The following is a 27909-nucleotide window of genomic DNA, read 5'->3' as shown; positions in this document are numbered from 1 at the left end:
CTTAGCAACGTAAAAGTTGGACCAACAACAAGATAGTTACAGCCAAAACAGTCCGATTTTAAGGAGAACCTAAAGTAAGAAATTCAGAGCTACACCTCAGCTTTACCGTCAAAGTGAAGGTGTTCACTTCCACTGACTCACTCCAGCAGTGAGAGCTGGGCATGCTCGGCACCTTAAAAATCCAGGTCGTTGCCAGAAGTAGGCAACTCCCCTTGAAATAGCCAACTTGTCTTAGAAGTCACAAAATAGGCACTAGCAGACAGGTTTCAACATGGAAGTTTTCAGCATTCAAGCTTCGTTTTTGCATGTGGTACCTCACAGAAATACAGGTTTTTTCCTCTACTTGACAACATTTAAGTTTTATTTTAGTGTACTAATAAACGTGTCAGCGTTACCAACAAATTACAAAGTCTTATGGGATGACCTGGTTATTATTAAAATTTTAGTAGAAAGTAAAAGCACACTAACATTCAAAAGCACTTCCGTGTGCAATTAAGTCCATAGTAACAAACAGGAAATCAAAGAAAGTTTACTGCAGATGCACGTTTTGTGTATCTACTAAAAACTGACAAAATAAAACACTCAGCTGTTTGTGCAAGTAAATTACCTGTATAGAAGCTCCAACTTTTTCATTACAAAGGCTGCACACCAGTGCCCACCTGCTGCTGGGAATGTGGGAGACCTTTGTAATGGGCTCCATTTTTTCTGGACTTCCAATGCTCACCTAAAGAGGAAAAAAAGGTTAAAAAACACAAAGTGACTATTACAGTGTTAAGTCAAAAGGGAAACAATTTTATCAAAGAAATCAAATTCCTTGTGTGCATATGCAAAATTAGCATCTTCCAAGTTCCTCAGTTTATAAGGAACTAAACAAACCTAAATTCCTTTTTTTAGACATCAGTTCCTCACTGCATGAGCAAAACAGTTTCAAGGTGAAGACCACCAATTTAAAATTATCATACAGGATGTGTATTTTGATTATGAGAACCCACAGGAATTCTCACAGTCACATCCAGACCTCCCCGACTCACCTTTAATGTTCCGTTTATCAAATTGAAAGGTACTTTGTGTCCTTGTTAAATGAGCTTTGCCAGCAGCAAAGGCCTCATTTTTTGAGGCCTAATTTTGGTTGACAAAGGTAATGTAATTACTTTTCTTTACAGGTGATGCATCATCCCGCCAGACTTTACATCTAACTGAAAATCTTTTACACTGTCTTCCTAAGCAGTGCCGTATCTATGCTACACTCGTCGTAGCAACACGCACTATGTTGAACAGTACTTTTAACAGGTTTCTGCTCTCCCAGAATCACGGCAGCCCTGAACTCCCCGAGGATCGGCACCTACCTCTGGAATCCAGAGAGCACAGCTAACATGGACCCACTTGGTGCCGCTCCGGGTCGGCTTCATGGCACCACCCTTCTTGGGACACAGCAAACACTTGGGCTGAACACCAAGCGCGCAGGTCCTGCACAGCCAGCTGCCTTCTGGCACCTTCAGAATCCCATAACACGCCTGTTTTCCCATGGACAGAAAAGGGAAAGAAAACAGAGGACACAATATGCATTTCTGTTACTCTCTAGCTCTTTACACATAGCCTCTCACAACTCTCAAAACGGTCTTTACGGAATTTCTAACTATAGAAACACTAGCTTGTAGAGGAGGATCTCGGGGTGCTTTCACAAACTTGACCAACCCCATTACCCATTCATTCCCCAAAAAGACCAGGAGCAGAGGTCACGGCGAGCTGTCAGGGAAAACACCCGCTGCCCACTTCAGCTGGGAAAACGAAGAATGTGTTTGCCAGCCCAGAGAGCAAGGGGACTCCTGACAGAACCCTCCAGCAGTGCGCGAGGATGAAGTTCAGTATCACGATGACTACACCTAATGGGAACTGGACTGTATCTAATTCAGAAGGCAAGAACCGCAAATTCGAGAGCTCTCCTGTGCAATACTCAGTTATTCCAAAGCACTGAGTTTTACTTCTTATTCAGAGCGAAAAGTGCAGAACAGCAACTAATTAAGGTCACTTTTTTCAGAAGACTGCATCTTTATGGAGACCTCTGTCCAAATTACTGTCAGTTTTAAGCCTCATAAGTTTCAGATTTGATGTGAACAGAGACTAAGCATCAAAGAACCACTACAGGTCTACAAATGCCCACTTTGAGTATCTTGCAAGATAGCCATTTGTACCTTACAGCTGTCATAGGCCTATTTCTTTATCATTAGTACAAACGCAGTTAAGTAACACATGCCAGAAAATGCCCCTCTTGCTCAGCAGACAACACAGTTTTCCAAACACTGAATGACAAAGCACACTTCTTAAAGCTGGAGGGACAGGCTGACAGGAAGGCATCTGCCACAGCAAGAAGCATCCACAAAAACGAATAGCCTGAAAGCGCATCCGTTCTTTCATGCTAAGAAGACTTCTTAACTGCCACAAAAAGGTGGCACACAATAGTGCTTCATTAGCTCAGCTCAGCAGGTTCTCCATTTAATTAAAATGACTATAATAAATCCTACCTGTGTCCCTACCGACTGCCTCGAAGTTCTCTCTTCCCCTCCCCTGCTGAGCCCTAAGCTGCTGATACTACAGGTGTGTTCACCCCAGACGTGTGCAGAAGAACAGGAGAAGAACATAGCAAAAGCAGCGACCAGGTAAGAATGCGCAACAATACACGCCTATGTTTTGGGGAGGCAATTCCTCCCCTTGTAACTTCCTCCACACATACACAATTCCACCTTTAAGCCTCTTAGCATGACATTTCTAGAATTACATGTAACAATTCTCCTTCACGATTACATAATTTCTGAATTCATCCCACCCTTCAATGGCGAACTCTGCAACAACTTAACAAAGCAATGTCCGTCACTGGAAAAAATCCAAGCTCTTATCTTTAATGGTTTGGAAAAGCTTCTGTCACCACCCTTGCACACCCCCCGCACTGTGCCCCCCCAGCCACCATACCTGGTGCACGCAAATATTGCATTTGTCACAGAACACCATTTCGTTGCCATCTTCTCCATCTGGAGACTGACAGACGTCACAGACAACATCTTCATCATATTCAATCCCAAGTCCTTCTTCCGTCTCGATAGCATGATTCATGTTATCATAGCATCGTTGTTCAAACTCCTCTATGACCCTTTCCATTGTGTACTCATCCAGTTCAGGCATCCCTGGGAAACAGGAGTTGTTACTTATTTAAAGGAAAGAGCCACACTCAACTCCAGCTGCTTTTTTAACAGCTGACTACATCCAGCGCCAGCCCCACACACACACATTTCACTCCTATACAGCCTGCCTATTCCAGCATAAGATAGGGAACATATAAAAAGATAGGGAACATATAAAAAAAAAAAGGTCTTCTTACAACAGTATTAAACTGATAGAAACAGAGTATGCAAACCAATCTTGCAAAATCCTGAAAAACACTTTCACAAACCGATTCTGGCTTCCTGGTCTTGTTCTCATTTTTCCTTCTGGGACAGCACCGTCTATAGCTTTTACTTCAATTTTGCAATCCAGATGTTGACTCTTTGGTGAAAGATTTGAGAGTGTTTTGATGGAGGCAACGAGGGGAAATCAATGACAAAATCTCCCATGATCCTTGTAGTTTACAAATTTGTAGTTTCTAACAACAGTTGCTTGTTTTTTACAAGTTCCAGCCCAACAGGGCCCTAACTGAGGTCTCCATCAGACCCTGCTACATCAATAAATGAGTTTGTTTTAATAAGTGAAAAAAACCAGATGTAATAAATCCACCATCAACTCTGGGACAATGAATAAATGCAACATCTGATCTGGGATTTGGTCTTTTCAAACAGCATCCACCACAAAATTATTCACGACACCACAGCTACAGGCGATTACACTACAGCATTCTAGAATTCAAATTTGTTCATTATATTAAATTACTATTTTAGACCTGAAAAAATAACTATCCTAGAAGCAGCAAGAAAAATATCAAAAAAAGAACATGGTGCTTCCCCCTCTCTGGCTTCCATCTCTCACTTGCCGTGACAACGAGCTGGCTGTGTTGGTACTACACCAACCCTTGCCACAAGATGATGTCCCACAAACACCTGTGAAACCAAGAAAGCTCTACTACTGCAAACAACCATTTTCCTTTTGCAAAGTCAGCTTAGCGCAAGAATTCCCATACACTTAAATCACTACAGCGAAGTGCAGGCTTGATATCCCACTTTTGGTCCAATTCCCAGTACCTCAGGTTTACTGTGACATACAGAAGAGGCAAATTAGTGATGTGTGTTTTAACAAGAAAATCCTCCTTTTGACTCTCCCTGTAAATAACTGAGCCACAAATTCCACAAAACAAAGAAGAAAAAAACCTCTCTAGCTCCCCCAGATCAGAAGGCAAACACTCTACAGAAGTATTTCAAAAGTACTTCCAGTCTCCCTGAGAGGTAAATCCTCTCACGGCAGAGATCAATGCATCCGATACTACCCAAACTGAGCAGCTGGAATGCAGCGAGAGGGAAGAGCCAAAATCCCGCTGATGAAAGAGAGCGAATTTTGCCCTGCAGCCCAGAAACACTGCACCAGCAAAGCAGATGCTGGCAGGTTTTAGACCAGTTTGCAACTGAGTTCTAACCTCACGATTGCTATCACTGCATAAAAAAAGCCTAAGAGAGACGTCATTGACTGTGCATTTATAAGGGTTAAAAAAAGAAAATCAAGGGGCTGTGGCTTCAGTTCAAATGTTTACATTCATTCTTTTAAAGACAGAATATACGTTTTCAGTACCTGAAGTACTGCAATGGGTATCAGAGAAAACATGGAATTCATAGCTGCAGGGATGCCGTGAAGGAAGTGTTACAACTGCAGATCAGGAAATATTTCACTTTTCAGATGGCCATTAATATAGCTGTTGAGCGCAGTGTCTGACAGAGCACCCAGGCGTGTGTTTCAAGACCCACAATGTACTGCCTGGCGCTGACAGGACCATTTCCTTCCCTCTGCCTACAGCAAAAGTGTGTGGATAAAGACTTAAAGCAAACGAACTGCAAGAAACTACAGCAAACCATAACATCAAAGATCAGACCTGTCAAATTCCAGCCGTTCCTTGTTTCATGGGCAACGTGTGCTTTTGAAGGTTATGTTGGTGTAGCAGAACGGCTACCACAGGGCTTCATGCACAGCTACTAACCGGCACAGTGACGAGCCTCCCCTGTGCCCTTTATCACTACTGCTACCCGCACCCCAGCGCTAGCCCTCCTCTGCTTTTGGCAAAAGACAGAGGGGATTATCTACACTAGATAGATGGGCGTCAATTACAAATCCTAAAAAGTATTTTTAATTTTTCTTCGAAGAAAGCTAAAGGGACTTGCTGCTGCTGTTCTCCTGAAGGTAACTGGAAAGGGAACTTAAAATTCTTGAATCATAAACCGTTTTGAAATCGTCTAAGCCCAACGTTCAATTTGAGCAAGCCTGACTTGAGGGCTGGAAAAAAGGCTTGGGTAGCAGACCAGATCAAGGCTGGGTCATCAGTTTCTCCCATATGTGGGTTTAAAAAGGAGAAACTTTTAAACAGTTATAAATGGTCAGTTTGTGATGTACTAGGTCTTGAGCCATGCCACGTATGGGCTACAGCCCGGTGAAACCCATACAACACAACTCAAAGCAGGGAACTTCCACAATGCCAGGACAAAAACTGACAGTGTTCAGCAACACATCCAAACCTCTTCCATCTGGCACAGCACCTTTTCCCTTACCCAAACAGGGTGTTAGAAGTTCTGTGCTGGCTTACATCCTCTACAGTTCCAGTATCTTCTGGATACTGCCTGCCCCTTCCCACACACAAGCCATTCTGTAGAAAAGGGAACAGTTGGCTCCCCTTGTGACAGCTCCTCTTCCCTCATCAGAACTGGAGGACAAGGTCACAGTAAGGTTTGGGAGGTTGCGCCAATAAATCACTGCAGGAATTCCTCACTGCCTCATTCCCCGCGCAGTTCAGCGACACAGGCTCTCTAAACCTCCCAAGACGCCTTGTCTACCTTCTTCACATTGACCACCACCAGCTAAAAAGATGGTATGGATATGCGAAGCACGGAAACATAAATAAACCAAAAAAAGGACTAACTGGAAAAACTACCTGAATGGTCTGTCTGAAGTCCTCTTCAAGGACCTTGATGGCAAAATGGGAACTTTGTGAGAATTCCCTTGTGAAATGGAAAGCAGCAGAGGAAAGAAAAACCATGTGGCCAGATTCTGGCCTGGTCTAAGCAGATACAACTGAGCAGTTAAGAAAGCACGTATCTCAGGGCTTAATCACATCAGCTCTGGTTTCCTGCAGCTACGCCAAATCATTTGATTACTACGTTTTCATACCTCTGTCATCTCTTCCCACATGCTGCCTTCCCTAAACTTATTCTTAAGTTTACCAGCTTTAAAAAAAAACACAAAAGCAACAAAAACACAAGCACTGATTGCTCACCCATTTCTTTGAATTCTTCATTGGCAAGCTGCAACCATGCTACGTCCACATCATTGAGATCGTAGCGACACACGCTGTCTGCTAAGGTTCGAATGTCAACATAGCCCAGCTCTGGAGGCTCCGAACCTGACGAAACAATATACTTCCTGGGACGTGTAAACGTGACAGTTTTTGTCTCGGACACAATCCTAAAACAAACAGACAAGCAGACATCAGGTACGCTGGGTTGCTGAGAGACCTGTTTCTAGTGAATTCAAAATGCCTCATTCTGAGTGACTAATGATCATCAGCAATCATCTAACCATCTAAGCAATCGCCTTGCACCACTGAGATGGGAAGAGAAAACAGTACAGTGCACGTTCATAACAGATTGGCAGTATTATAGGAAATTAACTGGAGTTACCTAGAAATCCAATTCATTACCAGAATTCTAAATAAAATGCAAAGATTGGAGGACAGAGCTGTGCTTTTATCTGAAATTCACACTTGTTTAAAGATAGAGTAGGAACACTGTATGTTATGTAGTGATGGCTGCCACATGCACACGTGTTAAACTGTTTTAAGACTTCTTTTAAATCGATCTGTTTAACTACGATACCAAGAGCAAGACAAATCAAGGGAAAAGTAGTATTTCCTGCTACATTTGAAGCTTGCTTCCTTATGTTTCTTCTGGGTATGTGTGCGCGTGTGTGTGTGTGCGCGTGTGTAGCTAGGGAACTGCCACCTTTGTGAAATTCAGAAGACCTTTCAACAGAAAACCTGAAATTTCCTCTAGCTTCACCTTCACTTTCCCAAGCAGATCCAAGCTCTGGCACCCTGGGTCTGCATTTCCTCTTTCACAATCACTAATGTCATGCTGGACCATGCACAAATATTAATCAGCCACTGCTGAAACTACCTTCTCTCAGGGTTTGGAGGTTCCAGCTGGCCAACAACCAACCATGAAAGTGTATTTTAGCTGCAAGCCAGCTGAAATTTTCTTCAACCACAAGCACTGGTTCAGGAAACAGTAAAGTACCTACAGCACATAACTTGTCCTGGGTCAGATTCCTGCAACGCTGCAACTCTGCAAAGCTGGGAGGTGGGAGCAAAACTGCCCAGTTCACAAAGGCCAGCAGTCATTCCACGTGCAACCTGGTGCCTCCAAACAGCAAGGTAACTCTGGCAGTCCACCTCAGCAGAGGGCACTGCACCTTCCCTTAGCTAACTGCACGCGCTGAAATTCAGTTTGGGTGAAACCCACTTCATGAGGTAAGGCTGGTACCTCCAGAGCGACAGGCCACATGCCGCCGCATGACTGCCTCCTGCAGCACCAGTGCTGATGATTTTTTTGGTGCTGCAAGTGCTACAGGGGAAGGCAGCACCACTCTGTGTAGACACAACTTTCTGCTGGGAACAGCCTAAGCACCACAAGCAGGACATACTCCACCTTATTTTGCCACCACCAGAGGTCCAATGTGAAACTCCACCTCCTGCCAGAAGACTGATCTGCCGCTGTATCTGCACACACAGATCTCAGTAAATCTTCTGCCTACTTCAGTCTGCGGCACAGCCCTACATCTTCCCCTCCTCTACCTTCTTTCAGACAGCAACCTGAGAAACAGTGGACAAGAGCCAAATGCTGAATTTGGGGCTTCTGAGGTGCAGAAGGGGACTGTGGAAGAATACAAATCTGAATGATCTCACCAGCCTAACTGCACTGCCCAAACTGTTCCTCATCATGCTATATAGTATTAAAATACTACAGACTACGACATCTCACAGAGACTTTACTTTAAACTGGGAACTCCTTTCTGAATCTTCTGTACCACAAACTCCTTCCCAAGTACCTTTCCATTCGGAAATCATAACCTCTGGGCAGCACCCTGCACATGCTGTCTAAATACCATTGTAGTGGCTCAGAATAAATAAGCACAGGTGGTTTGGCTTTAAAACAAGCCACTTCCATCTATTTCTGTGATAGGAAGTAGGGTTTTTTTTAGAAAAAAAAAAAGCAACAGTTACTACATACCAAAAAACACATTTAACTGAATGATTCATCTGAACACAAGCCTACGCTGAATCACCACACACACTTGCTCTTTTCCCCACCCCTCTGAGCCTCTTCTTGCTGCCCTGACCAGTCACTACAAGACCAAAACTTTTTATTTGCTATTATGTACCTCAGTAGCAGCAGCTATCCGTACTGTAGTTTGCTTCTGTTCTACACCAGCTACAATATGACTACGACTGATTCAATTTACAAAACATCTCCCTCCCCTCCCAAAGTTAGGCACAAAACAGCTCCAGCACTCCAGCGCCACTTGAGCAGTGCTCTCCAAGTGTTTTATGAGGGAGCAAACAGGATATAAATCAGGGATCCAGAGGGCCACTGACCAGCAGGTGCTCACCAATAGGACCATACAAGATAGCTCAGCAACTAAAAAAAAAAAAAAAAAAAAAAAAAAAGAGTGGTACCTCCCAAGCTGATACCTACAACTGTGGGTACCTTCTTTCCCCATCTCCTTTAAGATTTTAAACTTGGAGCAATGTCTCTGTTGGCCATTGGCAGAGAAAAGCTCTCTCCTAACTGAGTACCTGCATCTGACAGAGCCACCAAACCACCCCCCTGAAAGATACAGCGTGGGGATCCCCTGGAAGGTCTCCCTCTGCTAAAGCCCACAGGTCTCCTGGCCCTCCTGCAGCCTTGCGAGATGCTTGAAAGAGAAAGCAGTGAGGGGAAGACAATGTCAGCACACAAGTACAACGTGCGTGCATTTAAGTAGGGACTGGGTGAAGTTAGCGTGGAGCAGGAAGGCTACGAGCGCTGCGGGGGAACGGTATGCTCTCTCACATTCTAAACTGCACGGCAGAGGGGGAAATGCTGAGTAATCTTGGAGCTTCAGGTCCAATCCTTCAGAAGGAAAAGGAAGGAGAGGATTTACCTGATGCACGGCTAAGTCCCTCATTGTACAGACCTAGTGGGGCTGTGCAGCCATCTGCAGGTTGCTGCACAGAACATAAAAAGTGCAAACACTCCTGTAGTCCCCCTACTCCAAGGTTAAAGCTGGCAGATGCAGACCTAGCAGAAGCAGTGTAGTAGCATCATCCAGATTTACTGTACATCAGAGATCGGGCTGTTCTGGCCCCACCAGCACTCATGGGTCATTCGGTAACACCTTACAGGCCAGCCTGGACTTACTCAAAGAGATCTAGTATGATGAAATGGCAATAATCCTTGTTCTTCTCGCTTTCCCCAACTCCAACCCCAACTAAGCATAGGACAGATTGATGGGCTGCAGCACACACCTGCCCATACTACTGTACTCTTTAATTTGAAACAGAAAATAGTATCCAAGCGTAACAAACAAGGTAGAGAAAATAAGTGTTTCTTGGGTAAGAGCTAGAAAATCTCACATTACTGTATTTAGTTGCATGTACATCTGGATGGTTCCTAAACAGCTGAAATGTTGTACATCAATTTCCTAAGTTAGTAAATGAAACAAGGAAAAAAAAAAAACAACAAAACCAACCAAAAACCAGGTGAAACCAAAATAAATTCTGTATTTTCTCTAGCCTTAAGTTTGGCTTGTCTTAACTGTTCCTTGAAAGGAAGCAGTGGCTTGGAACTAAGCACAAGAAGCATCAGACGAGTGCTCTCCCAGCAATGCTGAGTGAGGTCAAGTCTGCGCTTAAAAACAGAAGCTATTTTTAAGGTTCTGTCATCACACTCCATCCTAATGTAATGCCAAAAGTGATTCTCTGATATTCATATTTCAACGCATTGCCAGAACAGGCCTGACTTGACCTCTCTGACCATTCAAAAAGCTGAGGCAGGTTGCACTTCACCTCTCAGAACCTAGACCTTTCTAGCTAGACACTGTGGAATAAAGCTCAAGAAGCCAAGGCAATGTAGACATAAGCCGCTAGCATAAACGTATGTGTATTTGTTTACATTCCTCCAAACTATACCTGGCTACTGGTTGTGGGATGGTCCCTGGGCTAACTGGCACCTGAACTCCCTTTTCCCACTCCTGCCTCCAGGGGTCTGCCAGCACATAGTATTCATCAGGGTTCAGCTGGAAGGAGTCATGTAACTTCATGGCAGTGATCAGGTCCGTTCTGAACACCTGCAAAGAGAGTGACCAAGAGAGAAAATAGAGACACTGACATTTGATATTTACACTCTACGATTCGCAGCTTCAGGGTAACCATGGAGCACAGCGTGTAACAAGGTCACTGTATCACCAGTGCACTAACCCAGCCCACTGCAGGACAGAAGTTTAGGTTCATTGCAGGGAACAGAGGTGGCTGACGGTGCAAATCCTGATCAAATGACTCCCGCAAACTCCACTACAAGTCCTGGTGCTCCCCCTGCATCAAAGGTAGAACGCTGAAAGGTGCTATCCACTTTACCTCCGACTTGGCTGCAATAAAAGCTGCAGGAGCTCTGAGTTTTAAATCAACAGCACAAGGAAGACTCATTTTTGCTCTAAGGTTTTTGGTAGGGTTTTTGGGTTTGGTTTTTTTTCAATTATTGGAGCTCTGACTAATCCAAAGACATTCTAGAAACTCCCTGTGGTAGAAATCAAGGCGTGACTCTACCATGACCAGCCACAAGAGGAAATTCTAAGGAGATGACTCTTTGTGCAAGTATTTAAAATAATAATGCAAAAGATCAAATAAAGTAAGACCCAAACTGGAATTCTGGTAGCAGCTCCCTGTTCAGTACAGGTTCTTGTTATTCCATCAGCTGCAGACACCTCTGCATGGTAGCTTTAGTTTTACTTTGCCTTTTCAAAGGCATCCACCTCTCAAACAAGCAGGGTGTTTGGCAACTTTTGGGTTAGCAGTCATGAATAAGCGATGCTGTCTTCAGCAAGCTGTAGAATGACAAAAAGGGATCACTCTTGCAGCGGGCATGCTGTGGTACTGTTGTGGCAGCTTCTGCCTGGTTGGCCACTGCCTGTCAGCACTGCAGAAAGTCAAGGCATCAAAACTACAAGCCTGCGCTTGCTGACACCTCTTCCGGCTCTCCCCACCCTGCTCTCCCTGTAAGGCAAGGCTGCTGTAGACTACAGTAACTGCACTCAGTACTCTGCACCTCCAGAACCATAAACTTTTAACTACTCAATGCCACGTTCAAAGGAAAGGGTTAAAAAGCAACCAGGTGACAGAAAATAAGCACCACCAGGACAAGACAAAGATAAGTAACATCTTAAGAAAAGTTCGCCTGCAGACTTCGCAGTTTGTGGTGGGCAGTCCACATCCACCCAGAGCCACGTTGCACAGTTACAAAGGCAAAGACTGATCATCAGGGCAGCGCTCCTAGATTCTCTTACTGAGCTGCTAAGGGGGCAAAGTAACACAACCTCCCAGCCCCAAACCAACAGCCACACTAGTTTACATTAGCTCCAGCCAATTGTTGCGTATGGCTGAGGAAGAACCAGATCTAGACTGAGTGCTAATTAGGCAGGCCTCCCCAGGACAGCAGTGTCTGTCACGCACTATTCACAGACCTGAAATCTCAATAGATTCCCTACGATTTGGGGGGAAGTATTTTAGGGAAACAGTGAACCTGATGGCTATTTATATTTCTTAGAATATTTCACAGTGTGATTTGCCTTACCACACTGCACATCTTGAAGCCTGTTCTCCCTCTCAAAACACACATACTACCCCACTTCCATCTCAGTATGTTCCTGTTTCCACTCTGGTTTTGTCATAAAAATAGCATAAAATCATGACATTTTTCTTAACACTTGTCTTGACATGTTCAGAAAAACTGCCAACATTAAAAAATAATAATACTACCATATGAAGGAAAGGGTGAAGGCAGGTAATGAAATATAATGAAATGTTTTAAGCAATCCAATTGTAAGTCCTGTGAGGCTCCAATTAAGAAATTATAAATAAGCCACAAAGTAAACTGGCTCACAAAACAAACAAGCACAGCGGGCCAGGGGATTCTGCACTTTTAAGAGATCTGAATTAAAGCAATCAAATGTCAAATGAAAAGAAGACTAAAAATATAAAATGGGACACAAAACTTGCTCAATCTGAGAGCCAAAGTAACTCAGGCTCTCAGATAAATTTGTCGCAAAACTCCCCCAGAAGCAAAGCTAATGCAGCACCTGACAGCCAAGAAACTCCTTCCCAGGCCAGTGGCCCTGTGACACCATTCTTTCTGCTCTAATTTCTGATGCAATCAGACTGCCTGGAGCAAAGCAGAGCTTACAGAAGTGCTGGCTCTCAGAAGCACTGAACACTTCAAAACTAAAGGGTGAAACCCTGGCCACGCTGAAGTCGATTGGAATTTTGCCACCAACTTCAATGAGACCAGGATTTCACCCGGGGAGTTTAGCAAGTGTCACTTTTCTGCCAGCACACTTATCATCAGAACAGTGTTGTGGCAAGCAGAGACAATGCAAGTGGAGGGAGGAGGGAGGGAGCGAGGGAAAAGACTGTGAAACAGAGCTGAAGGGAAGTATATGAGAAGTCCATCCAGGCTCAGAAAACAGGAGAGCAGCACAAAACTGCAAAGATTCTGACAACAAATGCAGGAAACTGAGAGGAGAAAACAGAAGAACACAAAAAACCCAAGAGTAAGATTCATAATTATCTCAGATTATTTCCTGATAGCCTTTCATAACGTAGTTCTCAAAACTGGATCTATGAGGCTACTTCTAAGGGATGTAACTAAGGCAAGCAAATCTACTACCAGCAAGAATAAATTCACCAGGAGTCTCTACAGTCACCAAGAAACCCAGAAGGTTTTCAACAGCCAACAATCAAAAAAGAAGACTGGAACTCACCAGTACTAGGTGTAGTTCACACTGAACAATGAATGGGATTCTTGTGAAAACTCTTCTCCAGGACTTAAGTCTACTGTCATTGGGGAGAGGAGTAAAGCACATTTCTTCTCAACATCACTCACTCAATAATGCACCAGAAATAGCTGTATTGCACAAGTATCTTAAATTAAGAAGTTCCATCTCCCAAAGTTAACGCTTTCTTTGCAGCCTCTACAAATTCCGCAGTGTAGTATTTGCCTGCAGATAGGGAGATTCAGCAAGAGTATTTCCAAAGAACTGGATCGCATTTATGTGTTACTAACAGTTGATCCATCCTGGAAAGTTCAAAGACTTCTATCACCCTTGATACAATTTCCTCAAAGCACTATGCAAGACAGAACTGTCAGGAAGCAGATTTCTAGTTTGACAAGCACTTTAACAAAGATCACATACCAAGACCCAATACCAGCTATGAAATAAATGCACCTAATGTAAACTTCCACTGTTCACAAATCAAGCTACAAATAAACCCCGACGCTTAAAATACCAGAAGACAGACTCTGCAGCTACGTCGAATGGGTGTCAGACTATAACAAAATTCGCAGATAGAAACTGGTGCTGGCAGCGGCTGTGCCAACAGCAGAACTCCCTCATCTCCTGGCACATAAAAAAAAAAAAAGAAAAGAAAAAGAAAAAGAAAAAGAAAAAGAAAAAGAAAAAGAAAAAAGGCGGTGGGAGGTGGGGGGCAGATGCCAGCTAAAATGTAGCAAAAAGAAAAGAAAATGTGAATCAGAAGAAATGGATACATTACCAGAATATGTATAGGGCTTTGTATTTGACAGATGTAACAAAATGCAAATCAAATTCCAGAAATACCTCAGAAGGTTTTCGATCTTCATGTCTGGAACACGAAGTCCTCCGATGTCGAGATCTGGAATGCTGGGACCAGGTGGACAGACCTAGGATAGAGAAATGATCACTTGCAGACACCCCTGTCACGTATCAATGAAAGCCTTTGCTCTCTCCGCTCACCCGAGGCAACCAATGGACCTGAGTGGGGCTGTGTGAGTAAGGCAAGCCAGAGTCGGGTTTCTGTGACAAACCTGCAGAAGGCTCTTTCAAAACAAACTAGAAAATAGAAGTTACTCAGTTGTAAACTTGTATGATTATTCTTTTGGTTTTGTTTCATTTGTAATTTTCTACTGATACACACATGTACTGGCTGCACTGCACTTACTGGCCTTCCACCCAGCTCTTGAAGAAAGCTACTTCATAGCATGGTTTCCCCCCGTCCCCAAGCATCAATAAACCACTTTCAGCACATGATTAACTGACCAGGAGGCCCACTGACAGCCTGAGATCTCTTTTGAAGCTAATGTACTGATGTCCCAAATATCTTTATCAGTTACCCAATTTTTACCAGAGCAAGCCTTTTCAAAATGTAGCACACTGCACGTGCACACAGCAAAGCCCACAGAACAAGCTGGTGTCTCTTCTCCTCAGCACATCTCTCACTGTGGTTGCACAATTTTTGTCTGCATAATTATTCATTATATTCCAAACAAATTATAACTTTCTGCCTTGAAACCTTTTGACAGAGTCTCAGCTTTCAGAAATATTGTAACAGGAGAAAAGGAAAAAGAGAAAGAATCTACGCTCCACTGACAAGGTTGTTCTTTGACACCAGAATATATTATACCTGTGCGAATCAACTAATTTTAATTCAGTAAAACTTACAGGTACAGCAGGTATTTTCCACTGCCAACTACACAGCAGTAACAACAACAACAAAAAAATAATAAATTCTTATGGGTTGGAGAGATGAAGAATTTGAAATAGAGGTCGATATGATAGGGAAGCTGAGACCTACACGTTGAACTGAAGGACAAACACACATTTTGCAACTCCGGGCATTAATTGTAGACAAATAAAACGGAACCAATGCAAAGACCTTCCCACACTGCTCATTTCCTCGCTGCCTGCACCTAGATGCTAGGAGTAACAAGCGTAAGGCTACAGTCCGTAAAAGCAACATCGCCTCACACCATCCACCAGACGCCTCCTGGGGATCACAAAGCACTGTTCAAAACCAGATTGCATAGGATGGGATAAGCTCTCTAGTGAAAACAAAAATCATTTTCAAAGTGAAGTGACTGTCCAAGACTTTCACTGGAAAGATACTGACTGAGTGACAAGTTATCAGAAGAATTCATTATATGGTAGTTACGCTTTTCTTTTCAGTTAGTAAAATACATTAAAGAATCTGCCCCAATAAAAACCACTCTGTAACAAAGCAACGAGTAACAGACGTTACACAGAATATGCATAGTGTGGTCAAAACTGACGCAAGGTACACAGCAAACAACTAATAATACTATCTTCTAAGGTAAGAATACAGAAAAGACTATTTTAAGCAAATGTTAGCATTCTAATACAAAAGCTAGTGATTTGAAAGGTTTTCAAAAAGTAATGGGCACTTTTCCTAAGCCCCTCTATTTTACAATCACAACTTCATATTTCTGTGAAAGGAAAAGAAGAAAAAAAAGGGGGCAAAAAGTGACCGACTGCCATTTACTAACGTGTGTGGAAAGCCAGACTCCCAAGATCATTTAACTACCGTTTTACTCTTGAAAACAAAAGAAAAAACAAAAGCAGCAGTATAAACTCCTTCTGAAGGATCCTATCAGCCCATACTCAAAGTTAACCTAAAAGACTCAGAGGGGAGTAAGTGAAAGCACTCAAAAAGTGTCAGATACACAGCTAAAATTCACAACAGAAAAACAGATTTTTCCTGCAGTATAACAATATAAATACTAACATTTTAACATTCAGACATGTGATTTCTTTAAAATCAACAGCCTCACTAGAAGATACAGACCACATATATACCCACACAGTTTAGTATTCAGTTCTCATGGGTTCTGGTATTTTCCACCAGCAAGACATTAACATCTGACCAACTATCTGCCACTGAGGTATTCAGCTAGTCAGACCACCGCACCAGCAAGTCAGACACTTGAAAATTTCTAATTCATTTGTGGAGCTGAGCATTTTGTACGCTGTTGGACCTGGGGGAGACAGCCTGCATATATGAGGATATACGATAAGGAATTAAGAACAACCAGCTGTATTGGCAAAGTGGTGTTCGGCTCTGAAGTTTCTCTGGGAGAAGAGCTGTGAGTCTGGAGGCTTTAATACAGTTGTTCCCAAGTAACGCATGCATCTGCAAAATTAGAGCAGTAGCAATATGATGTACTTCTGGATCTTTACTCATGTGCTTTAATTCAGCTCTGATGGCAGCTTATCACAAACTAAAGACAAGAAAGCAAGCATATGGGCTTTTTTTTTTTCCCCCTTTTTTTTTTTTTTCAGTGTAGGTATTAAAAGGTGGATTTCAAGGTCTCTCTCTTGTCACAGAGACTCTATGAAGGTGGGGAATAAAAAACTTCCTACCCTACCTTCCATCTCCATTTCTTTACTGTGTAACCTGCAGATGCTATACATCAAAACACTGTCTTAAATGTGTACTTCTATTTTAGACACAGACCATGTACACAAGGGTTAGGCCACTGGATTAACTAACTATTCCCCAACATGGAAGGTCAACTCTTGGCACCAAAACTATAGAATCTTCATTTTAAGTTACTTTTTTTAAGTGTTATACAAAAACATACTCTGTAAAATTTCCATGCATAAGGGACAACCTAAACACAGCCAGCCTTCCTCAGGATATGTTATAATGAGTATTTTTCCCATGCCAACGAGCTTCCTACACTGAACAAGGGACAAAATAGTTTCTTACATAGTTCCGTAATAGCTGTTTCCTTGCACATAAAATTGGTGAATGCACACTGAAAACAGGCAATGTTTTTAGTAAGTTACTGAAAAGACTTGTATTTTTCTAAGCAGTGTAAACTGACTGTGCATAATACTAGAGAAAAGGGTGGAAGAATTTCTCATGGGAGTGAGATTTTACTACCCACTAAGATCTGTAACTGCAGCTAACAGATGACCTTTGGCAAGGGCTTCACTTCAATAGGGAAAACATTTACTCACTGAATAAACAAAACCCAAGTATAAGGCATACATTCACAGATTCAAACCACCACTGCCACTTAAGACACAGAAGTGCAAGAAATTGAAGGAGCCAGCCAAATGATAGTAAAATATCCAGCCCGTAACAGTATTAAATTTAACTACTTTTGAAATCTCAAGTAAGAGTTCCAACTCCGCTTCCATTAAAGTTAACGGCAAAATATCACTGTCTTCAACAGTGCCAAGACCGGGTCACTGAATCGCCCAAAGCTGCTTTCATTAATAAGCAATCCACCCACTCTAAGTATACCAATAAAAGCACAGGAGGAAAATGAAGGATGTTATTCGTCTTTCAAGCGTCCTTTCCATATTTTCATACCTAATCCAGAAAAGGGACCTCACTGAAAGAAGAAGTTCACAGGCAATTACAGCTATTTCAGTGATTAATGATCTGATTTTTACGTCTAAATACATGAAGCGAGAACCATTCCTGGATTATACAGAGGAAACAATCTACTGCGGTCAAAACAAACACAGTATTCAAAACAGCTCTTCTGTATTATAAAAGCACATGAACCTAATAGAGTTATTTGAGAAAGATTCCAGACACTCTTCATCAAAATTATCTATCCTCTTGTATTAAGTATCCGAAATGACTATATTCATCAGCAGTTTTCTGAATACTAACCTTAGTGCCAAACTGGATCAGAATCACCAAGACTAGAGAAACAACTAAAGATCAAGACAAAGCCAAACACAGTTTTGGTAAAATAACAAAAAAAAAACCCACACCATAAGGGAAGTCTGAATCACGGGGATTTGGAAGATGTAGAACTTTTCTATGATAACATTATGTACCTCATGGGGAAAATGAGTTCTACAGCAGATGCAAAATTAATGAGATGTTAAGAGAGCCCGTACTACCAAAAGTCACGTGAGTACCAGTGAATGTGAAAAACATGCAACTCCAAAGCATGAAGCTAAACAAACACATCCAAAACATGCATCACTATCATCACTAGAACTTAGAGATAAAAGATGTCTTAAGTGCCTATCCTGTTACATGACTGCAAGTTAAGAATGAACAGAGCAGCCTAGCTAACACTATCACTCCAGGATCTCCTGGACCAAGACCATCCAGATTCTTTTAGTTAGGATCCTTTCAGGTGGCCCATGTGTTTGTATGTTTTAAAAGGTTTTCATCACTAGAGAACAACGGGAGGAGGATCATACTCTTACTACACCTTAGTTCTCCCTTTGCATTTATCCATTTACAGACAAAACGCAAAAAGAAATCCCAAACCACTAATGAGGTGTAATTCACAGCAAGAGAGGCAAAGCTCTAACACACTACTGGTGCTGGAAATGCGACTTCTAAGAGACTAGTAGGCAAATTTTCTGTTCCCCTAGGCTATTATATACACCTTACACTGTAAATACAGTGGGTTTATAATACCACTACAGGGTGTATATAACACGCACACCTTCTGATAATAAAAGAAAGCAATCAAGGAGTGTGACTTCTTTTTCCACATTTTGAAAAAAAAAAACACATTTCCCCAAAAAGGGAAAACATAATCAATTTTAACTGTATCAATTTAATAAATGATCTGTCAAGACTATGTTTTGATTCCAAAGCCGCCCATCAAAACAGAAAATTCCTCGGGTCCAATAAAGGAATTCAAGCCCTCAGGGAATTCTACCCCCCAACTAATATACTACTCAGCATGAGCAGGAAAGGCTCAGCTATTACATATCACACACAAGGCCATTGTGAAGCCACCTGCAAGGCACCCAGCTGTGTCCCTGGGGAACTACCTGCTGCTACAGCCTCTGAACACTTCAAAGCCTCAGATCTACTGGGCATCTGAAAGCACTTCTGCCACGGGAAATACACTCCCACTACACCGTTAACACCAGGCAGCACAACAGAGCAAAACATCCCCGACATGATTGTATGTCTGGCTGTCACTTCTGCTTAACGCTGGCATTTCCAGATGCCTATACTGTTCCTCAGCTCACTCCGACACCAGCTAGGTGCTGCTGCCAACATTCTGTCAGAAAGATCTGCAGCCTGAAGAAAAGACATAGATGCTCAGCCTCCTCATTTAGTGCCTGGCCCACAACTCTTTACAGTAAGGCTTCATGTCACTTAGACAGAACTCCATGCCTAGACCCAAATTCCAGCACAACAACAACAGAAGCAGACTACTCTAAGGGCAGTTTTCCATAATGCTAGGTACAGGAAGAGCTTCCTCGGTAGAAGCCTTCAGGTCTTATCACAGAGAAAGCAGCATGTATGCAAACACAACCTATGGTATGGTCTCACATAGCCAAATTCCCCTTCTCATGTTTCTGTTGCTGGAGGATTTGCCTATCAATCTTCCTTATCTTTGATTCATACTGTATTACTATACAATAATCTCCTTCAAGGTGAAAACAGAAAAAGCAACAGCCTTTTCTTTCGTCAATACCGATGCTATTTAAAATTTAGTGTCATTTGACAACTACCCAATTGCAGCTGCTGAACAATGCATGGATCCATAAGATCTCTGCAGTGCTTTACAACATTGCACAATTGCTCAGTATCTGACACACATAATGAACAGTCTTTGCTGCACCCTGCCACAGCAGTTCAATACAAGTTCCCTCCTAGCATCCCTTTTCCCAGCAGCACACATTTGAGCTTTATAATCTCAAAGAACACACACATAACCATGCATAAGCACGTGTCACGCTTCTAACTGTGAGGAATTCCTAGACCCCATCTTATTTTTTTACCACAAGTCCCAAGTGCCACGCCAGCTACCTAGCCCAAGGCTTCCCGCTGTAGCAACGTTTTACGGTAACTCCATACAAAGTTTTAGCGCAAGTCTGATACAGGTTACCAAAGTCAATTTGAGCGCCTCCCAACCTAGCATTCATAGGCTCATCACCTATGGTGTCAGGCCTTAAAACTTCAGTGAAATTACGTGTACTCAGTATCAGCAGTCTTGGGAAGGAAAATGTGCCTCTCCAAAAATGACGGTGATGGTTACATGTCGTCCCTTCCTCAGATGCGATATCCTATCAGCCCAAGTAAGTCTTTCAAATCACTCTTCCAGAGTGCTCAAGAGCGTAACAACTTCATCGAGTCACCCTGCCCCAGTGAGCCTAACCTCCAAGGAAGAAGCTAGCTCTGACCACTGGTCATCTCTCTAAATGCCACAAGCCTTTTTCAACAGCACAGCAGTGACCGCTACACTCGCTGCTTTGCCCAAATTCTAGCACTGTAACTCCACTACATTCTGTTGTTTAATCACTGTCCCTCACCAACCAGCCAGCTCAACTGAAAATCAAAAAATGTCCTTCGCTTCCTTTTCATAAAACGCTGCTCAGTAATGTGCACTGCTAAGTAATTGCCACGTTTCAGGCCAGCAGCAGCTGCAATTCTGCGGTAAATGACGTATACACCTAAGGTTATGTACTCGGCAACCTTTGTGAAGGCACTCTGGGATCCATCTCAAACACAACGGGAATCCACTGGGATGAAAAGCCCTTTCTAAAACTAAGATCCCCATCATTCAGTCAGAGCAATGGATATTGGCAAAATACATTTAACTTTAAAATAACATTTGTTTAGCAGTGATAGAATAAGGGTCCATCTAAATTACAGAACTATATTCCATAATCCGTAAGTATTAAATCTTTCATTTCTCGGAACTGATGTGAAACCTTGTAAATCTTAGAAGTATTTTTCATCTGCAAGTATCTTCAGTTCTTCTCTCAGACACTCTGCATGTAGGAGTATGATGAATTGATAATCCCTCTGAGAATAAATGAAGAGGCATCGTGGGAACAAGTAAAGCGTGAACAAAATCATGTTCTGAATTCCTTGTTCATGGAAAACAGCGACCAAACTCTCTTTGACATCAAGGAGGGCCTGGATTTCACCCAAGCTCCCTGTAATACAACTGTCTGGGCTTCAGATCTCAACTCAAACACGATCTCTCTACGTGTCCAAGCAATTTGTGCAAAAGGAATGCCCTGAAGCTATAAATGGGAAACTACTCCACCGCACAACTTTATCTCACCAAGAAACAAAGCACGTGGTATATTCAGAACAAATCACCTTTGCAGATTTACAGACCGATGAGGCTAGAAAGTCAAGTCAAACACTGAGCTGGAAAGATAAAACGGCTTCAGTATCTAACATTTAGTTAGAGTAAAACCTGGAATCATAAAGAGGAGGTTTTGCAATGGAGGGGCAAGCGGAAATACAATGTAACAAAAATTGCTTCAAAACTATCAGGCATGCAGATGACAAGGACATAATTGCGTTTGAGGTAAACATTACTGATTTACTTAATGCAGGTTTTGAAGAAGACGGCATGTACATCACGAGGCTTTTATGATGGGCCTGGGTAATATTAACATCTATTATAGCTGCTGTAATACATTATTTGGACAGGGACAGAAACTCACAAGCTGCCAGACGACCAAGAAAAGGATTACTTTCAGGTGTCAATAATTTTAAAAGTCTTCACCAAGCCTCACCTGGTACCATTCCTCAGTATTTAGACAAAAGTTCAAAATGCAGAACTATGCCTGCAGCCTTTTTTTATTCAGTTACATTTCATGGATAAAATGTTCACAAGTGACCTATAATTTCAGAAAATGAATCTCTCAGAACACACTCAGACATCCAGGGACTAACTGCCAAACTGCTGAGCACAACTTCCACTGACACCTCCTGCTCAATGCTTCAAATGTGCTATTCTGGCCCCGTGTCTAAATGAAGGTTTAGTACTCTGATTTTAAGGGGACACAGCTTAACGATTTTCAGTAGTTAGGTTGAAGGACATAACATCAATATTTTGGCGGGCTTGAAGTCTGCAGTTAAGGTTTTGGGAAAGAATGAAGTCAGAGGGCAAAAAAGAAGTGATGAGAAAAAGTCAGGGTTCTGTCTTTAAGCTCCAAGGTTTTAAAGTACTGCAAAAAATATATAACCACCCACACTAAAATATCTTAAGTCAGTAAATACGTGTATGTACTCTCTAGGACTGTGCCATGTTGTTAAACGTTCTGATCCATATTTCACCCCTAAATGAAAATGGTTCTCCCTTTTTTCATCTCACAAAAGGTGAGCACCTCTTGCTTCCTCTGAAGAACTACAGATATGCTTATATCTTTGGTATAACATATTTTCAGTGCCTGGGATACGAGCTTTGTTTTTCTATCACCTTGTGACTACCAAGGAAACTGATTCAGTTCGGTGATCTAATGGACAGCAATCTTTGTATGTTCATTTTTTAGTTTTTTTAAGAGAAATTCCATTATTAGTAGCATCATTATTACTACCTTATAAATATCCATATTCCTGAGTCCAATAAAATCAAATGTATACTTCTTCGTGCCAAACTACTGCCACCTGGAAAATGGTACTAGATGTTGAAGTCTACCCCTGCCAAGCATCATCAGCTTACTCCAGCATTTATCCAGTCACACTCATCATGAATCTGAGATGCCTGATCAGAGCCTACTAAGGCACAGCATGACAACTCAACTACAGAACCGAAGAAACCCAACAGCTGGAGGTCCAATCCTCACCTTGCGAGATGAGGGAGAGCAGTGCTGAGCTCAGAGCTGAAGGACTATCGAGTTCAGCATGATGGGAATGCAAGAAGTGCACTGGAGGGTCAAGAGGTGCCACTGAGTGAAGGGAAGCAGATGTTTGGCAATAGGATTCCAACTAAGTGTTGATTAAATTTTCAACTTTTCAATTAGAAGACGGCTGTTTGAAGTGTTCAGAATAGCCTATTTAATTGTTTTCTGCCTCTGGAAACTCCGAGAAGGAAGCATAGCTAGTGAAAAACTTCAAGCCTTCAACATGTAGCCCAGAAATTCACACAAATTTTTACTTTGTATTTTTTTAGGCAAGAGAATTTGCTTCCCTTCCAACACTAGTATCAGTACAGTGAATCAGAGATACTACTGACAAAGTAATAATACAGAAACTAACATAGCAAGAGTAATCAGTAATTCTAGTACTGACAAGAAAAGATTAAATGAAGGTGAAACCTGTAAGGGGAGACCCTTGACATTCAAACACAATCGCAAGGAACTACTGGTATCCCCTGTAACAGCAAAAGCAGAGAGAAAGGGCCCAAGCGTCACCTTGTTCTCGGGAAACTGTGAACGACAAAAAGCCTTGGAGATGCTGACCCTACGTTAAACGTTATCTCAGCCTCTGATTATTAACCCTTGATCTTTCCGAACGTGTGTACAGTAATAGAATGAACATGCAGGAATCCGTATCTGAATGTGCCCTGTAACTTCACAAGGGGAAAAAATCAAGTCGGGGTGGGGGGTGGGGAAGTGTAATGAAGGGTAAGTGGTATATATTTCAAGCAATACTTGAAAATACTTTAAAATTTCACTGCCTTTTGCCACATAATTTTTTCAACAATTATTCATATTAATTAGACTTTAAAACAGAGAGATCATAAAAGGGCAAAGATTTGGTTTTCTTTTTCTAACTCATTTCCTTAGATCTTGATCTATGGTACAGATGAAAACATTGGAAAACATAATTCAGTAAGTAAACAGCTCTATTCCAGACAGTTATATATCAAATAACATTATAAGCAAGCATTATAATCGGCAACAATTAATTGTATATATTTCAGAACTTCCAATTCCAAGATTATCTGCTTCATGTTTTATTTGGTAACACAAGGGATATGAAGGGATCCAAAAGTAAAACAAACAAACAAACCAACAAACAAAAACAACCCAAAAGCCAAACTGCTAAGAGTGTGAAAATACACACTTATCAAAATGAAACACTACTATATAAAGCTACTAAGTAATGAAAAAAGGGTAAAGCAAAATTCTAATGAAATACATCACATTTGCTGCTACTTGTCTACTTTACAAGTAAAAACACATCTGTGTTTTGGGGATGTACACATCACCTTTGAGGAAATACAGACTTCAATTTTTATAACCCCAAGTAAACTCCTAACCAAGAAAAAACAGGTTTGATTCCGGATTTTTTTCTTCCAAAACCCCCCAACTGCAGGTAGCTTTCCAAAACTCAGCCAAAGCCCACACCTCTTTAACAGATTTTACTCAATCCTTATTTGGACTAACTCCTCATCAGTTTGCTAGTTCTCATCTCCTCCAGTCCTTCTACCACTACTTCACTTCAGCAATATTTTGCCTGTGGTTGTTTTAAGGTGCAGACTGGGCCACAGCCGAGCAGACAGACTCCCCTGCAGCACTGGCACATGTAAGAAATTCATGCAGGTGAAGCAGTCACCTGTGCAGGGCCACAGCACAGCACTGGGCTATGTCCTCAGAGTAAAGCTTTCAAAAGCACCTGGAAAACCTCGCTGATCATTTTCTGTTAACAGTTCAGACTGAAGTCTCACAAAAGACTTCAGATTTGAAGATGTGCACCCAGACAGATCAAATTAAAACCAGGAAAATCTCTCTGACAACTGGCTAAGCTGCACTATTGCCAAGTACAATCAACTTGCTTGTTTGGGCAAATACAACACCTTCGCACATTTCCCACACTGCCATTTTATCTTGCACCCCCCCCCCCCCGCCCCTTTTTTTATTCCTGCTTAAATGAAAAAAAGAGTATCAATCCCTGAAATCCAAACTCAAGAGATACATATACCATACAGAGCTCAGTGTTACTTATGTCAGTACAGAAACAGTTAAAGAAAGTAAAATACATTCTAGATCCAAAAAACTGATTTACTGAATTCAAATTCTTGAAAGTTATTCCTCAAACAAAATAATCTTCCAAGTAAGGAACAACTTTTATGCACCATCAATCTTTTTTGCTTAAATTTGAAGCAATATACCTCTCCATTGCATAGGAGTATGACAACACTGAGGCAAATTTAAAATCCTAATGCAAACTTCTATTCAGTACTAAGCTGTGGGCTGTTAGCAGATGTCTCCATGCAAGTTCTGTCCTTGTAATGACAAATTATGCTGCCTGCAAAGATTTTAAAGATGATGACCAACTTTTCTTGTTTTATCTTATTACCTAACACTGCACAGTCAGTCTGGTGGGGGGGACCCTGAATCTACTGTCCATCTGCTCAGGATGACTGAGTTCAAAACTAGACCCTTACAGTACACGTCTACCAGTCCAACCAATATGCAAAATGCCTGTCACATAAAACACTGCATTAAAACGTGTTTTCAAACTCATAACCTACTGCACTCTACAACAAAGGAGCACTTACTGCCATTGTCGTCAGAATCCTCACTGCTGCTAGGAAGCCGTCGCCGTTTCATGATCTCCACGGGAAACAGCAGGCAGCCTGCAAAGCAATGAGACAGCACTTAACCCAAGATAATAATACAGAGTCATCAAGTTGTGTTTCTGATGGCATGCGAGGATTTACAGCACACAAAGGAAAACAAACAACTTTAAACAGCATCTGAATATGAACTGTGAATATCTCAAGGATGTTTAATTAGGCAGTCATCATACGAGCAGATGAACAAAATTGGAGAGTATCAATGACAACCCCACCAACACTTTCACCCCAAAACAAAAGCGTGTTTTGTTCTCAGAGGTCTTAAAATCACTAAATATCTGCAGTCAATACACTTAGCTTCCCCTGCCCATTCTGACACTAGATTTGCAATACAATAACATTTTTACTGCTTGTGTAAATATTTACTTTGGCTAATATGTTTTTGGAACCATTTTATTCCTGTTTAAAGTGCCAGATTTAAAAATCAAAGATTAAAATCCATTTAAACACACACACACATATATATATAAAGAAACATCAGCATAGCAAGCCAAGTTTTCCCAGATTAACTAAACACACATCATCTCTGCCCTGGAAGGCACCACGCTCTAAAGTAAAAGAGCTACTTCCTCCTGCAGGCACATTTCCAGCGCCATACCTAACACTAACTGTTTTTCAGGCATCAGACCACCAAAGATTACACAGAAGCTCCTCCAAACTGCCAGACTTCTACTAATATTGAGTTCAACTGCACATGAATCAATGATGTAAAGGCAAAAAGTTCCACACCTTTCTAACTGCTATTCACAGGGTATTGGTATTTTTGCATGTATTCTCTGTGGAATGAAACCAGATTCAGAAAATTTAAGGAAGCTGTAAATAGCTTGTCAGCATTCACATGTAAAAAGCTATTAAAAAGTGTAAACTGAAGAGTAGAAAAAACATGACAAGACAAGCGCAGAAAGGCATATCCACTGTAAGTTAAACTGACAAGGACTCTAGATGCACATCAGATCCCCTGAGTCTTTGCTTACTACATATCAATTGCGATATCAACAAGGTCTGGGTGTTCTGCTAGCAGCAAAGCCCTCATACATACCTCTAGGGGGAAGATTTGGAAATCAGACAACAAATACTTTTTTGCTTCTAGTTAGGTGCAGAAAATCTCATCTCCTCATTTTGACCTGAGTTGGGATTTCCTAAAAACCCTTCAACAACACTCTGCAGCATACAGTTAACCACTTCAACTTTGTTCACTGAGAACATGTCTCATTGTAGTAAACTTAATAATGCTTTCAACTTTTATAAGACTAATTCGCAAACCAAGGAAACCCAAAAAGCCTAATGAAAGCTTGATACTACTTCCCCCCCCCCAAAAAAAAAACCACACTAGAATACCTTCTCTTCCATATGTGGTTCATATAAAAAGAAATAAGCATTTTTTTGAGGAACTTCATTTTATCATCACTAGCAAATCACAAGTGACCGAACCCGACGCTCGATTTTATGCTTCCAATGACAATATAGTTGTAAGAGCCTGAGCACTGCAAGATTGTCTCCTTTTCCAGGTTACACATGCAGACAGAGGTCAGGGAAGCCTCCCTCCCACAGAGTGACTTTCCAGAGGGGGATTTAATACCACTGTCTTTGAAAACACCTAACAGTTTTAAGCTGCAACTTTTGCTCACTGAAGGTAGAAAGAAACTGAACCGTTCACTTCACCAAGACCTTTTATCACAGTTTCATAGAGTAAATGTTCACATACAGTGTCTGATGCCAGCGAATAAATAATCATAAATGACAACCTCTTTCCATGCTAGAAGAATTCTCTCCAGAAAAACTGCTTCGAAGCAGACCAGAACTTTGAGTGTATGGCAGACAGAAATGCTGCCAATGAATAAACACACAAACCAGCCTGGATCATCACAATCATCTCAACAGAGATCTGGTATAAATGCAGTAGATCCAGAGCCAGGTTCTGATACAGTCACTTACATAGAAAGAAAGCCAACATTCAGATCCAAAACAAGCTAAGACAGAACTGAAAAATCAATTAGCTGCTATGAAGGCCAAAACCAAGGGGATAAGCATCTAATATGTATGGTACTTTTTCTAGTCGTTCACATAGTTTTCCTGTAATTGGAAGAAATACTAACAAAAGCAATGTAAAAGAACATATTCACTTAGAATGAAAAAATCTCCCATAAACAAAATAAAGAAGATGCAAGAAAAATTAAGTTCTCTCAGAAATGTAACTTCTACATTCCTTGTCAAAACCCTCACTTCTTGGTTGATTCCCACATGGTCTGGAAAGCACTATGCACTGTAAAGCAAAATAACATAGTGTATATACACTGAGACACACTCATGACCTTGC

The 27909-nt window shown here is 41.7% G+C and overlaps 1 protein-coding gene across 11 annotated transcripts in view; it reads right to left on the bottom strand.

The window, feature by feature from the left end:
• The window catches only part of JADE1 (jade family PHD finger 1), a 48671-nt gene that overhangs the window by 10608 nt on the left and 10154 nt on the right, over positions 1-27909 (bottom strand). For 8 of the 11 annotated variants that reach the window (XM_055797838.1, XM_055797841.1, XM_055797842.1 and 5 more), the window contains exons 2-8: positions 25515-25592; positions 14107-14189; positions 10409-10566; positions 6458-6645; positions 2968-3179; positions 1347-1514; positions 608-724 (exon numbers count right to left, since the gene is read on the bottom strand). In XM_055797838.1, coding sequence (XP_055653813.1) covers positions 608-724; positions 1347-1514; positions 2968-3179; positions 6458-6645; positions 10409-10566; positions 14107-14189; positions 25515-25592 — 1004 coding nt within the window. The remainder of the gene's footprint in view (positions 1-607; positions 725-1346; positions 1515-2967; positions 3180-6457; positions 6646-10408; positions 10567-14106; positions 14190-25514; positions 25593-27909) is intronic. The other 3 variants (XM_055797844.1, XM_055797845.1, XM_055797846.1) reach the window with 1 other exon arrangement.

Source organism: Falco peregrinus, chromosome 2, assembly GCF_023634155.1.
Source record: "Falco peregrinus isolate bFalPer1 chromosome 2, bFalPer1.pri, whole genome shotgun sequence".
In the NCBI taxonomy this organism is placed as follows: Eukaryota; Metazoa; Chordata; class Aves; order Falconiformes; family Falconidae; genus Falco; species Falco peregrinus.
This window is presented reverse-complemented; position numbering and strand designations above follow the sequence as displayed.